The sequence below is a fragment of the Myotis brandtii genome, unplaced genomic scaffold (genome assembly GCF_000412655.1).
Source record: "Myotis brandtii unplaced genomic scaffold, ASM41265v1 scaffold112, whole genome shotgun sequence".
Lineage (NCBI taxonomy): Eukaryota > Metazoa > Chordata > Mammalia > Chiroptera > Vespertilionidae > Myotis > Myotis brandtii.
Genome location: NW_005353838.1, coordinates 9575679 through 9591948, shown reverse-complemented (window position 1 = coordinate 9591948; position 16270 = coordinate 9575679). Strand labels below are relative to the sequence as shown.

Here is a 16270-nt window from a genome sequence, read left to right as displayed (position 1 = left end):
CATAAAGGGAACCTAAAGTTTTAAAAAAATTAATTAGGATCCCCCCAAAAGTACATAAGGACCCCAAGAGTTTCACTAACTACATGAGATGAGCAGTTTTCAATAAAATAATACATTGAGAAGTTCAGTAAGTAGCAAATATCAACATCTACCCAGCTGATACAATTTACCACCAACTTCCAAAAATGCTATGTCCAATTTATTCCTTTTTACTCCATTCTTACTACTTTATTTCAGGTCACTATCAGCAATTGCCTGAATTATTGCAGGCAATAATTCCTCTGAACCTTCCCTTACATGCTCCATCCATCTTTCAGGTCACTATCAGCAATTGCCTGAATTATTGCAGCATCCTCTGAACCTTCCCTTACATGCTCCACACAGTAGCCAGAAGTATCTAATTACAAAGATTATGTTCAAACTTCTAAAAGGGGCTTTATACGGCCCTTTATAATCTCACCTCTTCATGTTTTCCTACCTTCATCCTTTACCATTACTACATGTTCACCCACTCGATATACATTCACCAAGCATGTGTGCTATCTCATATACACACACTAGATCTCAGCCATACTCAGCTACCTGCAGGCCCCCAAAAGCAACAGCTGCCTATAAAGCCTCTGTACATGCTGCTTCCTAACTGGATTGTTCTCCCTAACCCCATTTACTTTCTGGTTAATTCTCACTCATCCTGAAGTCTCATTTTAAATGCTGCATTTTCTATGATACATTTTTTTTGTCCAACTCCTTTCCTCCTAACCCATTTGATGAGTCACAATACCCCACATTTAGCTTTCACCTAGATATTCTCACTCTGAATCATAATTGTCTAATGACCTTCCAGTCGTAATATAACATAAGCTATCCAAGTGTAGGGGATGGTGTCATTCATTACTGTGTCTAGCTCAATGCATGACCCACAACAGAAACTGAACAAACTTGTTCAGTGAATGTATTGTGAAAGGTACTTCATTCATAGAGGGGACACATGACAGTTTTGAAAATTTTAACTAAAGAAATAACATACCTGTCTTTCCAACTCTTGTCCTGTTATGCCAGCCTCTACATGAGCTGTCAGATTGTTCTCATCAACCCAGAGTATTCGATTCTGTTGCAAAGGAATAAAAAGGTCTCATCTCCATGAACTATTGACAGGAAACAGAACTTCCTAACTGAAAGCAGCAAGTGATAAGAGAGTAATTAGGCAGGTAGGGTTACTCACACCAGAAAGCTCCATTTATCCCTGAATATATATGACAGATATAACATAGGCAGTATATTAACAAGAGGTGGTTTAAAACACAGACTCTGTCTTCATTCAGATATGAATTTAAATTAAACTATACCTATTATCATGAGCAAATTATTTAACTGTCTAAGCTAAGTGTTTCCTTATTTGTAAAGTGTGGATAGCAATACCTAATCACAGGGTTGCTGTAAAAATTAAATGAGATACTACACATAAAAAGGTTAGTATACACAGTTTCTGTCATTTTGCAATACTATCAATACTATTGTTAACAGTTAGCAATCATATCTAAGAATATCAGAAGATGTCCACCTGAGATTAGAAAAAGATACCTGCAAAGACATTTGCATACTGTAAATGACACCCCTACAGATGTCATAGACCAAAGCAGCACCACAGACCCCAGCTAAAAAACAAAGCACATCCCTGCCTTCTGCTGAAAAGAAGAAACTATCATCTGGCTCAACTTAGTAAATGTATGCCTGTCAAATAAGTGTTTTTAACATTCTTATTTGACCTAATTCTTATATATATGAATCTTGATGAATTACTTTCTACTATTTAGAGCAGATTCTGTTCCCCTTCTGTTTGGTTGAGCAATCAGGTAACATACAGAATCTTCTTCTGGATCCCAGAGAAGCTTTCTTTGCACTCTGATATGTTCAATTTCATGGCAATAACTAATGCACATAAGTCCAGTAAATAATAAACAGGAAAGAACACAATCGATAATACGAAAATAACAGTCTCAGGCTGCCTATATTCCAAATTTGAACACATACAAATAGCTGCACTACTTAATTCACAGGGTTATGATAAATATTAACTAAGATGATATATATGAATGTACTTTTATGTTATATAAAACTGTCATAATTATACTCTCAAAATAAGAAAACAGTGATTTCAATATAACTATGGCAAAATCAAGCTTTTGGCCCCATGGCAGCTAAACAAAAGTTATTCAACTGTAAAGTTAAAAGGCAAAATTTAGTAATCATTTGGAACCAATATAACTATGGCAAAATCAAGCTTTTGGCCCCATGACAGCTAAACAAAAGTTATTCAACTGTAAAGTTAAAAGACAAAATTTAGTAATCTGATGGAACCTGATCTATATATATAAAAGGCTAACATGCAGTGTCCCTTCAGGAGTTCGACCAGGAGTTTAATCGCTCGCTATGATGTGCACTGACCACCAGGGGGTGGCGTGGAACAAAGGAAGGCCCCAGCCAGTAGCAGGGGAAGGGAGGTCCCAGCTGACAGCTGGAAGGAAGGCCCCAGCGGGCAGCTGAAGGCCCGGATCAGCCCTGATCGCTGGCCAGGCATAGGAACCCTACCCATGCACGAATTTCATGCTCTGGGCCTCTGGTATTATAGTAATTTATATACATCTTCTCCCCCAGTAGACTGATTCTTGAAGCAATTATATACTTGTATTAATTATATCCCTTATATTTACCAGGAGTCCAAAGATATTTTTAGTAAAATAAAAAACAAACTAATGAAGATAAATTTAGAAATCACCTATGGACACTAATAGCAAAACCTAAAGATAATATATTGGCTACCTTATTACATCCACTATATACTATGCCATACAAGTCAACAATAAAACTAAAACTTTCAAGGCCAATAGGTCTTAGTATTATAATATATATTTAAGTAGAAAATTGGTACAACTAATTTTCATCATATTTTGTACATACTGCATCAGAAGTACACTGTGCAAATCATGCACAGATACAGCTTATATACTTCAATGCAAAACACAATTATAAGGACCACGCATCCATTATAATATTGGAGAGATTCCATTGTTAAAGGCAGTGAGTATATAAGGTTTTTCTACAAAATAAATGGTTAGAAACCTAACATTTAAAATTCTGCCACCGAATTTTAAGCATCTACTCAATATAAAGACTTTTACATATATTACCTCATTTAATCTTCACAATAACCTTCCACAGTATTACTGTCTCAATTTTAAAAACTTAGTAACAGATTTAGAGTTAAATCTATACATAGTAAAATAAAGAGCCAGAAATTCAAACACATTCCAAAGTCTATTTCAGAATAAGTTACTTTTAAGCTATCTCCGCAGGAAACTCCCTTTTCTTAAACTCTGGGATGAGGACAAAGGTTGATGGGTAATTTTGTAGCATAATCAGGCTGTCACTATCTGAACTTGCTAATCAATTTTAGCAACACTAAAAGTGGACAACTATTATGTACCTCCCTATGTGACATGACACAGAAAAGCACATCATCATCTTTGACATATTCTTGCTTAAAAAATATATTAAAAGCTAGGCCTAAAGCTAACTAGATTTTATATTTAACTTCATGTTTAGAGGACATACAGAACCTAGAGGAAGAGTTAAATGACACCAAGAAGAAGCAACAGGCAAATTCAAAATATGACATGGTCTATATTACAAATAACCTAGTTTCTCTAAGTCAGCAGCATTCAAAAAGGAAGAACAAGGCTTCAATTACAATGAGACTTAAGGAAACAACCAAAAGTTAATGTGGGCCTTGTATGAATACCTATTTGAACAAATGAACATAAATTTTGCGACAACTAGAAACCTAAATGTTGATTGGGTAATTAAAGAGATGCACATAAATATTTAGGTGTAAAGTAGCAAAATACCAGAATCTGCTTTAAAATAGTAGAGAAAAAAAGAAAGATAAAACCAATAATGGTATTTAAGAGAATTTCAAATTAAACAGTTAGAAAAAATATTCTTTTTACAATGGCCCGTGTGGCTCACGTGGTTAGAGCATTATCCTGTGCACCAAAGGGTCATGGGTTCAAAGCACATAATCAGGTTGCGGATTCAATCCCCAGTTGGGGTGGAGCTTTAAAATAGTAGAGAAAAAAAGAAAGATAAAACCAATAATGGTATTTAAGAGAATTTCAAATTAAACAGTTAGAAAAAAAATTCTTTTTACAATGGCCCGTGTGGCTCACGTGGTTAGAGCATTATCCTGTGCACCAAAGGGTCATGGGTTCAAAGCACATAACCAGGTTGCGGATTCAATCCCCAGTTGGAGTGGATACAGGAGGCAACCGATTGATGTTTCTCACACTGATGTTTCTCTCTTCTTCTTCTTCTTCTACTCTCTCCAGAATCAATGGGGAAAAATCCTCGGGTGAAGATTTAAAATATATTTTTTTTATTATAATGAGGAATATGTAACCAGGAATATCGTTGACAATACAAAGATAAAGTTCATATCCAAATTAAAAGTTTAACCCAACTGGTATATAACTCAGTGGTTGAGCATCGACCTATGAACCAGGAGGTAACGGTTCAATTCCTGGTCAGGGGGAGTGCAGGAAGCGGCCAATCAATGATTTTCTCTCATCATTGATATTTCCATCTATCCTTCTCCCTTCCTCTCTGAAATGAATAAAAATATATTTTTAAAAAAGTTTAACATGCCACAATATCCAACCCTTGGACCACAATGGCCAAAACTGCAAAAAATTATCCTATCATTAAAAGTACTTAGCTCCTCTATTTTTCCAAAAGAAAAAATACAACAGTGTTAGTAAAAATTTGGAGGACAAGTTTTGGTGATTCAAATTAACCTTAACTAATATTGTTTTAGTTAACTAAAATTTGTTTTTTTAACAAATTAGTTAATGTATTGCATCAATATTCCAATCCATGCTTTCCAAACATCAATTTCACCCGCCAATTTGGTAGAAACCATCAAGATATGTGCCTTAGAGTAAGAGTGGGCTTAGCTTTTGAAAACCTAAACACAAGGGTAAAATATAACCATAAAATTAATTTAAAACAAAATGGACAATATACCCTTTAATGACGACAACTAAGACTGAGCCATAAATACATTTTTTAAACCAAACACTATTTTCAAATACATCTTAATAATCATATACCATCTGTGAAGTGTCCAAAGAAATAATTGTTCTTGTCTCATCTGCAGGACACTTCAGGCCATATGAGACACTTGTTCCTCCTGCCAAAATAGAAAACAACAACTTATATACATAGGGCTAATCCCTAATACAAATAGGCCTGCTATGGAAATACCTACATCTACTTTGCAAAATGTAGTTTGTAAATGCTAACACACTAAAAGCAAAATCACCTTTATTTTATGCTGTGTGCCAAAATGAAGAACTATTATGGGGCTGAAAGCAATGTGGCTTTATCCCCTGGGCACACTCAAGTGAAGCCTATAGCAATTTGTGAAACTCCAAAAACATGATTAGAAAAGTTCTAAGCTAATGATTACTGTGGAAAGATAGCTTAAAATAAAATAGAAAAATACCTATTCTATAAAACTAGAGACACCATTACCTCCTTTCTGCCATAATTATGAGATTCATTTATCACTTAATATAATATCTTATATCCTCATATAAAAATGGCTTTAATAAATTAGAATAAAAACAAGTTATAATTGTCTATATGATATTCAAAAACAAATCTGTATGTTCTTTGGTGAAAAGTGATTTTAATATAAAATAAATAATACATAGAACTGAACAATGTACTTCTATTTTCCATTAACATTTGCTGTCAAAGAAAAAATAATTTCTTGAAACCAATATAGAATATACCGTTGTTAATTCTTAACCACATCTATATCAACATATATCAGAATAAATTCTTAATTGGTACTTCCAAGTGTTTTGTACAGAAAATGTGTGGAAGTCACTTTGATACAAGGTAAGAACTACAGAGGGTGTTGATTCATGAGATTCAGCTTAATTTTACAAGGTGAGACCATGAATTGTCTGTTAAAAATATGCCTGTGCTCAATAACCACTATTTTGCTTGTCATTTAAAATTAGAAAAATATTGCATTTAAAGTAGCACTGTAGCCCTGACCGGTGTGTCTCGGGGTCATGGGTTAGATTCCCAGTCAAGGGTATGCACCTGGATTACAGATTTGGTCTCTGGCCTGGTCAGAATGTGTGTGGGAGGCAACCAATCTGTGTCTCTCACATATCCATATTTATCTCTCTCTTTCCCTCCCTCCCTCCTTCCCTTACACTTTTACCTAAAAGCAATGAAAAAATATCCTCAGGTGAGGTTTAACAAAAAAAGAAAATAAATAAAAGTAGCACTGTAGTGCCTTTGATTAGAAAAAGTTGCATTCATTGTTTTATTAATTCAACCAGAAGTATCAGCTGAAGAATATGAAGCTTCTAATTTTGGGGGATCTCATTACCATTCCATCATAGCCAATTCAGTCAGTAAAGGCAATTTCCTTTGGCTTGTGAAAGTTATTAAAATAATGTGGTTAACAAAAGATCAAGAAAGATCAAATTTGTCTTAAGGTGTAAAACAGTATTAATTCTCATTATTAAAAGTTACTGATTTGGTCATCAGTGTCACTGTTGATCTTTTATGCTGCATTATATTCCTTTTCAAAGGTTTACGTTGGGTATATTTAACCTTTGAAAAATATTCTCTCCCTAAGGATAAAGGTTAGAACGCAAACACTAAAGCAGAAACATATTCTTACTTACTAGGTGTAGCGGTTAATAATGAAGATTTTTTTTAATAGATGGAGTTACACATATGTTAATATATATGCGATTTGATATGCATGCTATTTTGTTGTATTGACAGCAAGCTTCAAATGTCAAATTTTCTGAAGGTGTTAACATCATAGATATTTTTACGCTTAAAAATGTCGAATTTCATTCCAAAAAAAAGAGCATTTGCAGCAATTTTTAATTCATTACTTTATTTTGAAGAAAAGTGCTGCTGAATACTTCGGGAAGCTTATGGTGAACATGCTCCATCTCAAGATACTTGTGAACACTGGTCTAAACGCTTTAAAAGTGATGATTTCAATGTGAAAGGCAAAGAACGTCCAAGTCAAGTGAAAAAGTTTGAAGACCAAAAATTACAAGCATTATTGGATGAAGATGTGTGTCAAACTCAAAAACAACTTGCAGAAAGATTAAACGTTGCTCAGCAAACAATTTCTGATCATATACAAGCAATGGGAAAGATTTTAAAGGAAGGAAAATGGGTGCCACATCAACTGAACAAAAGACAAATGGAAAATGCCACATCAACTGAACGAAAGACAAATGGGAAACCGAAAGTCATCAGTAAAATGTTTCAACAGCACAAAAGAAAGACTTTTTTGCATCGAATTGTGACTGGCGATGAAAAGTGGATTTATTTTGAGAATCCCAAACCCACAAAATCATGGGTTGATCCAGGTCAACCATCAACATGGACTGCAAGGCCAAATCACTTCGGAAAGAAGACAATGCACAGAGTTTGGTGGGATCAGGAAGGTGTGCTGTATTATGAGCTTCTAAAGCCAGGTGAAACTGTTAATATTGATCACTACCAACAACAAATAATCAATTGAACCACGCTTTGGTCGTGAAATGACCAGAATGTTTCAGAAGACATGGCAAAGTAATTGTGCTTCATGATAATGCCACATCACACACTTCAAAACCAGTTAAAGACATGTTAAAAGATCTTGCCTGGGAAGTATTAACCCGCCCACTGTATTCACCAGACTTTGCTCCTTCAGATTACCACTTGTTCCAATAGATGGCACATGCACTTTCTGAGCAGCACTTCAAAACATAAGAAGTGGAAAATTGGGTCTCTGAATGGTTTGCCTCAAAACAAGAAAAGTTCTATTGGGATGGTATCCACAAATTACCTGAAAGATGGGGGAAATGTGTAGCTAACGATGGACATTACTTTGAATAATGCACTTTTGATGTTTCTCTTGAAATTATGTTTTCTTTGATGACAAAATCCGTATTATTAACTGGTATACCTAGAAGGCACTAAAATCACAGCTTCAACAGGATACATTTGGAAAAGAAGCCATGGACTAAGGATGTATCACTTCTTAGGTAGTTCTACTTAAAAGAGAAATGAGGAGCTTAACAAGTTTTCAGAATAATCTTATTATAATTACGAAGATATTTGTTTTCCGTGGATGGCACAAATATTTAAAATACAAATATTTTACATTTGAAAGAACAAATTTGTATCATATTAAAATTCAAAAGACACAATACCTACCACCAAATGGTATGATACAAAGGTTATATTTGCACGCTAGATTCACAATCTTAACTACATCATCATGACATGCTGTTGAAAAAAGGAAAATAAATTAATCACAGAAACATAAATAAATTCTGGGTAATCTTGCAAAATATGGGGCTATCAAGTAACCTTTTCTCATTAACATATGAAATAGCTATACTAAAACAAACTGTTCATTATTTATCTTTTTAACTTTCCAGTTTGAAATAATTTCATACTTACAAAATAGTTGCAAAAATGGTACAAAAAATTTCCTTCACCCAGCAGCTGCAAATACTTACATCTTACATAACTATAGTTCAATTATCACATCCAAGCCATGGATACTGATACAATACTATTAACTAATCTACAGAGTTTATTCAAATTTGGCCAACTATTCCTCTAATGTTCTCTTGTCTAGACCAAGATCACACGGTGCATTTAGTTGTCATGTCCCGTAAACTTCTTTAATCTGAGACAGTACTTCAGTCTATCTTCGACTATTATGATCTTGACTCTTTTGAAGGGGACCGGTCAGTTATTTCATAGAGTATCCCTCAATTTGGGTTTGTATGATGTTCTCTCATGATTAAATTCAGATTATGCATTTGGGCAGGAATTCCACAGTAGTGATGTGCCTTTCTCAGCATATTATGTCTGAAGGTGCATAATGTAGAGAAGTAGCATTTCTGGTAATGCTAACTTTCACCATTTGGTTATATAGTACCTGCTAGGTTTCTCCACTCTAAAATTTTTATAATTAATATGTATCATGTGGTGGGACACTTAAAACTATGTAAATATCATGTTTCTCATCATACTTTCACCCACTAAATTTTACATATTCTTTTCAGGAGCTGCTAAATTTCTAAACTAACAGAGACCAAAGACTTGTTCCATACTATTCCCAAATACACAGAAAAATATACATCACAAGTATAGGAAAGTAATTTCATCTCAGCTACATATAATCTTGGACATTCCTGGTATGTATGACACCTCCCTTCTATCCCCAAATTAAAGTATGACTTTTCTCTTAGATACTCCCTGCAAAGTAGAAGGATCACATCTAAGAACTGAGAGTCCATGAATAAGCCATTAAAAAATACTTTATATACTTCTTTTATAGAGTGTAAAGAGAAAAATGGACCAGAAGATCAGTGGAACTTTCTAAAAAAAGGCAATTATGGACAGTAAGGGACAATAAACCTGTTCTGCTTTAAATTTTCTGACAGAAGAGATGGGTATAAAAACCATATATATAAATATGGTGCATCAGCAGAGCAAAATAACAACAGAAAGCTCATCTACCATCTATATCAAGCCAAAAAACTGAATGAAATTAATTTCTCAAAATTTAATTATTCATATCAAAGACAATATGTTTATTAAACAATTTGCTTCACCATCTGATCACCATGTTTTTTTTAGCTCACAAGCTGATATCAACAAATTATTATTAGTTTGTAGTAATCAATTATTTTAATTAAGAGTTTAATTATTTTAATTAATGGTTTGAATATATCATTATTGTCACTAACTTCATTAAGCTTTTAAATTAAACAAAAATATATGGTTCTATTGACCTTCCAATAAATTTATTTCTACTGACCTCCTAATGGTAATTAATTTAAAAATGAAGACTTAATAACCAACAACAAAATCAATCAGGATGATCAGATCAAGAAAGAACTTTATGACCTCTAGCAAACTTTAAAAATCCAGCTTATTTTTCACAACTTATATGTTAAAAATTATATATTTCCAATACCAAGTTTACTTAAAATTTAACAATACTAAATTAAGAAGACAAGGAAAAGAAGAACTTACTTGGCCATAAAACTATATCAGGAATTCGATGAAAAATTCCTTCCCTGAGCAAAAATATCTCATGAAGACAATGACCTGTTTTGTGGTTTAAAAAATAAAATGAAAAAACATCTTAAGTTACAGGAAATTTTTTTAAAATTTAAAAGAAATAGCATTTATATAAAATTGCTTACCATGAGCTCTAAATACCCGATCATCTGCTTCTTGTGAATATGAAATATTAGTTTTTTTAAGCTCGTGAAGAAAATCTTCATTTACAATAGAAGGAGGTGTATCACTAGGACTTAAGGATGCCTAGAAAATAAAATAGGTTTCTTTGGTTTATTTCTATAAAATAAATTTTGAATGCCTCTGTTAGGGTGAGTGACTATAAAATGTAAAATGTTTTTAATCCAAACTAAGACAGAAGTATAGGAAAATACCAAATAATATGTATGGAAACCAACTTTATGATAGTTACAAATTGGAAATGGTCTGGTTAATCACATTCTATAACATAACTTATAGAAACCTTAGGTTTCCTCTTTTACTTCTATAGCCCACCTTTTTATTATTTCTAAAGATTACAATCAAGAACAAGGAAGATAGCAAAGTCTCAAATCTTCAATTTTAAAATAAGAAGACTAGGGGAAAGCAACTTGACCTATAGATAAAATTTATCATCTCCTATACTACAATTAAAAATGAAGAGCAAAAAACCTCACAATATAAGTTATAAACCCATTTTATAGGACAGCTTTAAAACTTGATACTTAATTTCAACTAACAGATAACTAGAAAAATTAATCTTCAACTTTAAAGCTATCTGACACTGGGCAAGTCACCCAACTTCTGTGAGCTTTGGCTTCTGGGTCTGTTAAATGAGATTTCATCATCACCAAATTTATACAGGACAGAAGGTTAAATGTGATAATTTTTGTGAAAAGCACCTAATATTACCTAGCATATAGAAAGAGATCTATAAATGGCTCCCCAAATCAAAGCTGTTAAGAATAACAATAACCATGATATAGAATTTGGAAAAAAGAAAATATAAAAATATGTAAAGAAAAATATATGATATTTAGATAGCCTTTTAGTATCTTAAGGACCTATATTTAATTTTTAGTTACACGGTTGGCCCTCTGTATCTGTGGGTTTCGCATCCACAGATTCAACCAATGGTAGGTCAAAAAAAATTTTTTTTTTAAATCCCTGATAGTTCAAAAAGGCAAAACTTGAATTTGTCATGGGCCAAGCTGAATCCATAAGAATGAAGTGATATGTAGGCATACCCTGCTGTTGATTATATGCAAAAATAGATTATAAGAAAATATTACAGCATTTTCTATAAGGGACTTGAGCATCCACAGATTTTGATAACCACAAGGGTCCTGGAACCAATTTCCTGTGGGATAATTATATATTTAGATAATAAATATTTACTGAGTGTACTAGATGCCCATTGCACGAAGACATTCCCCTTCCCCTGGCTGCCGGCACCGGTTTTCCTCTGGCACCGGGACCCAGGCCTTCACTCTGGCTGGAGCCTTCAGTCTTCGCGGCTCCGGACGGAGCCTTCAGTCTTCGCTCCGCCGCTTTGCCCCTACGTATGCAAATTAACCGCCATCTTTGTTGCGTTAATTTGCACACTCTCCTGATTGGCTGGTGAGCGTAGCGAAGGGACGGTTAATTTACATGTTTGTCTATTATTAGGTAAGATGATATAAGCTCTGTTCTAGGCCCTGGGGAGATAGTGGTCAATTAAATAGGAACAAAATTTTGGCCTCATGAAATCTACCCTATAGTGGAAGGAAATAAAAAAAACCTCCAACAAAACATGCAGATCACTAGTTTGTTAAGTTACTGAAAATGAAAAGGGCTCAAAAATATGAAAAAAAGGTGCATATAAAAAAACTGGTGAAATCTGAAAAAAGATGCATGTAAATAAAACTGGTGAAATTTCTGAATATGGTATATAGATGGCATCAATGTAAAAAAAGTAATTACAAATAGTCAAGAGAGAGAGAATTAAGGAGATAAAAGAAGATATATTCTAAGAAAAGTTAAAACAATTTGGTTTGGGAAGGGAAATAATTAGCTGGTTAGCCTAGTTTAATTACAAGAATAAAATGTATCAGTGGATTTCTAAATAAATCAAATAAGTACTCACTGAATATTTACATTCTTTATTAACATGGTAGAGGTGGATATAATGGAGAACAAAGTGTTAACCATAGCCCTTGCACTTATGGAACTTATAGCCAGTTAAAGGGACATGCAGAATACCATGCCAGAGCAAATAATCTACACTAATAAAAGACAAAGATGCTAATTGACCGTACCTTTGCTACACCCACCAGCCAATCAGAAGAGTATGCAAATTAACCCAACAAAGATGTCGGATAATTTGCATACACAGGCGCCCAGCGAAGACTGAAGACAGTGTAGAAGGAAGCCAAGGGCTGCAGAAGGGAGCCAAGCGGCAGAGAAGGGAACGGATCGGAGGCAGCAGAGACGGGAGCGGAGCTGAGGCAGTGGACACGGGAGGGAGCAAAGTGGAGGAGAAGGGAGGGAGCAAGGTGGATGGGAAGGGAGGGAGCGAAGCCCGCCTCCAGCTTCACTCCCTTCTCTTCTTGGCTCTGGCCTCAGGAAGCCCTGTTCTTGTAGGAATAGGCCCAAGGAAGCCCTATTCTTGCAGGAACCTTCCTGCAACGGGCCTCTAGAAATAAATTATCCTATATATTACAAACATAATATGCTAATTAGACCGGGCGTCCTTCCCGACGACCTTCCCAATGAAGCTGGGGCTGCGAGGGAAACCCAGGTCCTGGGTTCCAGAGGGAAGTTGGTGCCGGCAGCCAGGGGAAGGCCGGCCTACTCTTGCACGATTTTCGTGCATCAGGCCTCTAATACAATCATAACAGCATAAATACTAAGAATGTCATTAGTTTGATATGTATACAGGGTAGAGTTTTCTAATCCCACTTACAAAAAAGTGAAATTACACCCTAAAAAGATCACTATAACTAGCAAACTTGCTCTCTCTGCTTCCTGTCGCTGCGTCGGCAAGGTGGGGGAGCCGAGCTAGCTCGAATAAAGACTCTTATGCTTTTGCATCGGAAAAAAAAAAAAAAAAAAACTAGCAAACTTAACAAACAAAAAAACATCATAAATGCATTAAAACTATAACGAATTACAAAGATAAATCTAATTAATTTGGAATTAAACATACACGTACACACAGAGTTAAGCATATCTGTCATCATTCTTATTTGCTTACTTTAGAGGTAGTTTTATGCTCCACATTTACTCCAAGGGTATTTTCAATCCATTCTTTAAAAGTTGGTAATATCATGCCACTAAGTGGGTACCTAAGGTACAAAAAGATAAAACATTAGAGTAAGTTATTCTCATTTAAATTTAAATCTTAGATTCTGCTTTATTAATGGTCAAGTAGTGCCTATCAAACCAACCCTCTCACATATAATTATAAACTCTGGACAAAAACAAAACAAATACAACCTAACTATCTGAAGGCAGAATATACAGACCAAAAGCAAGCAAAAAGGGAGTGTGTTTGGAAGAAGGAAACAGCACTACATGAGTTTCCTTTTATTTTTTTAAACAGGCTTTAGCTTGAGGGGAAGTCCCAGCTGGTACCACAAAAAGAAACAAAAATACAGAAAACCTATTCTTCCTGGCTTGAAGAACCAGAGGACAGTATTTGAAGTGAGCACACACCTGGAAAAAGTACAGGGAAATCACAGAAGAGGAGAGAGAGAGGGAGCACTGAAGCCGCGAGGCCTCATGCCCCCGGGATCAGCGGAGCCGCGAGGCCTGACGGCTGTGGGGGGAGCTCTGGCCGGAGCCCAGCCAGAGCGAAGGCCTGGGTCCCGGGTGCTAGAGGAAAACTGGTGCCAGCAGCCAAGGGAAGGGAAGGCCTATTGCACGAATCTCTTCGTGCAACAGGCCTCTAGTTATAATAAGAACAGGGGATAGAAAATACACCTATAGATTTGTAAGCTTCTTAGACTTTACATGAAGAGGATATAACACATTTAAAACACACAAAAGAGCACTACAGAGTGGGTATAATGTGAAAAGAAAAACAAAATTTGCTACTCTGATTTTGTTTCCTATATCTTTTAGCTCAATCCCTGTTTAAATAGTTTATATAAAACATCAATATAAATTTTTTATGAGAAGGTTGATGCAGAAAACTCAAGTGTTTAGAGATTCAACTTTTCAATTTTAGAAATACTTCTCAGAGGTAACAAAATATTAAATAGCAATAAGTGCTAGAAATAAAGTTATTGTCCTACCCTAGATTAGTATAATGAAGGCTGATATGCAAACATTAATAATCCAATCTCTGAAAAGATCAAAATAATTTTAAATGTTTGAAAACAGTACTTTACATTTTTATTAAGTAAATACATTACATATCATGTGCTAGGCATTGTTCTAAGTGTTTTATGTATATTAACTTAATTTCAAAGATTCAAATCTAAAAGAGTTAACTTTCAGGGGCTTCTAAATTATGAAGTAATTTCTTTTTGCTGATTTTTAGAAATGTTTAGACCTTGGAATATTCAGGGAAGCATGAAAACCAGAATAGAAATATCATGCTGAGAATGTAAGTGGCATAAAAAATAGATTGTTCAATCACCATCACCTCTCTCCATGCATATCATTTCATGTTACTTTCTTTCAATTAAGGTTAAATAAGGAAATTTTTAATCTATCAAAAATATAATTTATCAATTTTAAGATGTCATTATTTTTATTAGTTGATAATTATTATTAAAGCTCTTATAATAAAACTAGTAGCCCTGTGCATGAATCCGAGCGCCAGTAGCTCACAGCTGCCTTCCTGTAGCTCTCTGCCCGCTCCCCCACCCTCCTGTAGCTCCTCCCCGCCCCCACATTGGCTTGCTGCCCTGCCCCCTCCTGTAGCTCTCCACCACCTGTTTGTAGCTTGCTGCCCCACCCTCCTGCTGATCCATGGTCCAGTCGTTACGCTTCATGGTGTAACGACCATTTGTATATTACATCTTTATTATACAGGATAGATTATGAGTTTAGTACTATTATCCCCATTTTATAGATGATGAAGCTAAGGCACAGAGAATTTAAATAAATTAAGGAATTAAGTAAGTAATTTATTTACTCAAAGTCCCAGAGCTAATAAGTTACAAAGCCAGGGTTTGAATCAGATTATGAATAAGGCTTCAGTCAGTCTGTGCTCTTAGCCACTATATGATACTGCCTCTAGTCTGAGTCTTCCCTTTCCACCATTTCAAGTGATATTAAATGAAAATTCTTTATGAATGACATTTATAAAATCACAGTAGCTATATTCAGTAATTTTTTTCACTATAATGTTCTTGTACCTTCTTTAATTTTCCCCCTACCCCCTGCCAAAATTGATGATGGGACAGCCAAATAAAACTGCTATGCATGTTGGGGCAAAAGTAGGTCTATAGTTGTGAGAACATGAAACACAGTTTATTCTTGTATTACTGTTTATTGATTACTAGAGGCCCTGTGCACAAAAATTTGTGCACTGGAAGGGGGGGGGTATCCCTCAGCCCCACTTGTGCCCTCTCACAGCCTGGGACCCCTTGGGAGATAACGACGTGTTGGCTTAGGCCCGCTCCCGGGTGGCAGAGGGCAGATTGGGCCTGCCCCGCAGCCCCTGGTCGGGCTCAGAGCAGGGCCGACTGGGGAGTTGGGGCGCCGCCCCCTGTCATGCACAGAGCAGGGTGGATCAGGAGGTTGCGATGCCACCCCCAGTCACGCTCAGGGTAGGGCCGATTGGGGGGTTGGGGCGCCGTCCCCTGTCACACTCAAGGCAGGGTCGATGGGGAGGTTGCAGCGCCACCCCGTCACGCACAGAGCAGGGCGGATCAGGGGGTTGTGGTGCCACCCCTCTCACATACAGAGCCGGCCCCTATCATGCACAGAGCAGGGCCCATCAGGGGGGTTGGGGCTCCGTACCCTGTCACACACAGAGCAGGGCTGATCAGGGGGTTGGGGAGCTCCCCCCATCACGCACAGAGCAGGGCCCATCAGGGGGGTGGGGAGCTCCCCCCTGTCATGCACAGAGCAGGGCCGATCAGGGGGTTGGGGAGCTCCCCCC

The 16270-nt window shown here is 36.0% G+C and overlaps 1 protein-coding gene across 1 annotated transcript in view; it reads right to left on the bottom strand.

Annotated features, from left to right (window-relative positions):
• The window catches only part of AGPS (alkylglycerone phosphate synthase), a 123780-nt gene that overhangs the window by 78114 nt on the left and 29396 nt on the right, over positions 1 to 16270 (bottom strand). Inside the window, exons 3-8 of the mRNA XM_014546238.1 lie at positions 13409 to 13499; positions 10320 to 10440; positions 10147 to 10221; positions 8308 to 8379; positions 5166 to 5245; positions 1028 to 1108 (exon numbers count right to left, since the gene is read on the bottom strand). Coding sequence (XP_014401724.1) covers positions 1028 to 1108; positions 5166 to 5245; positions 8308 to 8379; positions 10147 to 10221; positions 10320 to 10440; positions 13409 to 13499 — 520 coding nt within the window. The remainder of the gene's footprint in view (positions 1 to 1027; positions 1109 to 5165; positions 5246 to 8307; positions 8380 to 10146; positions 10222 to 10319; positions 10441 to 13408; positions 13500 to 16270) is intronic.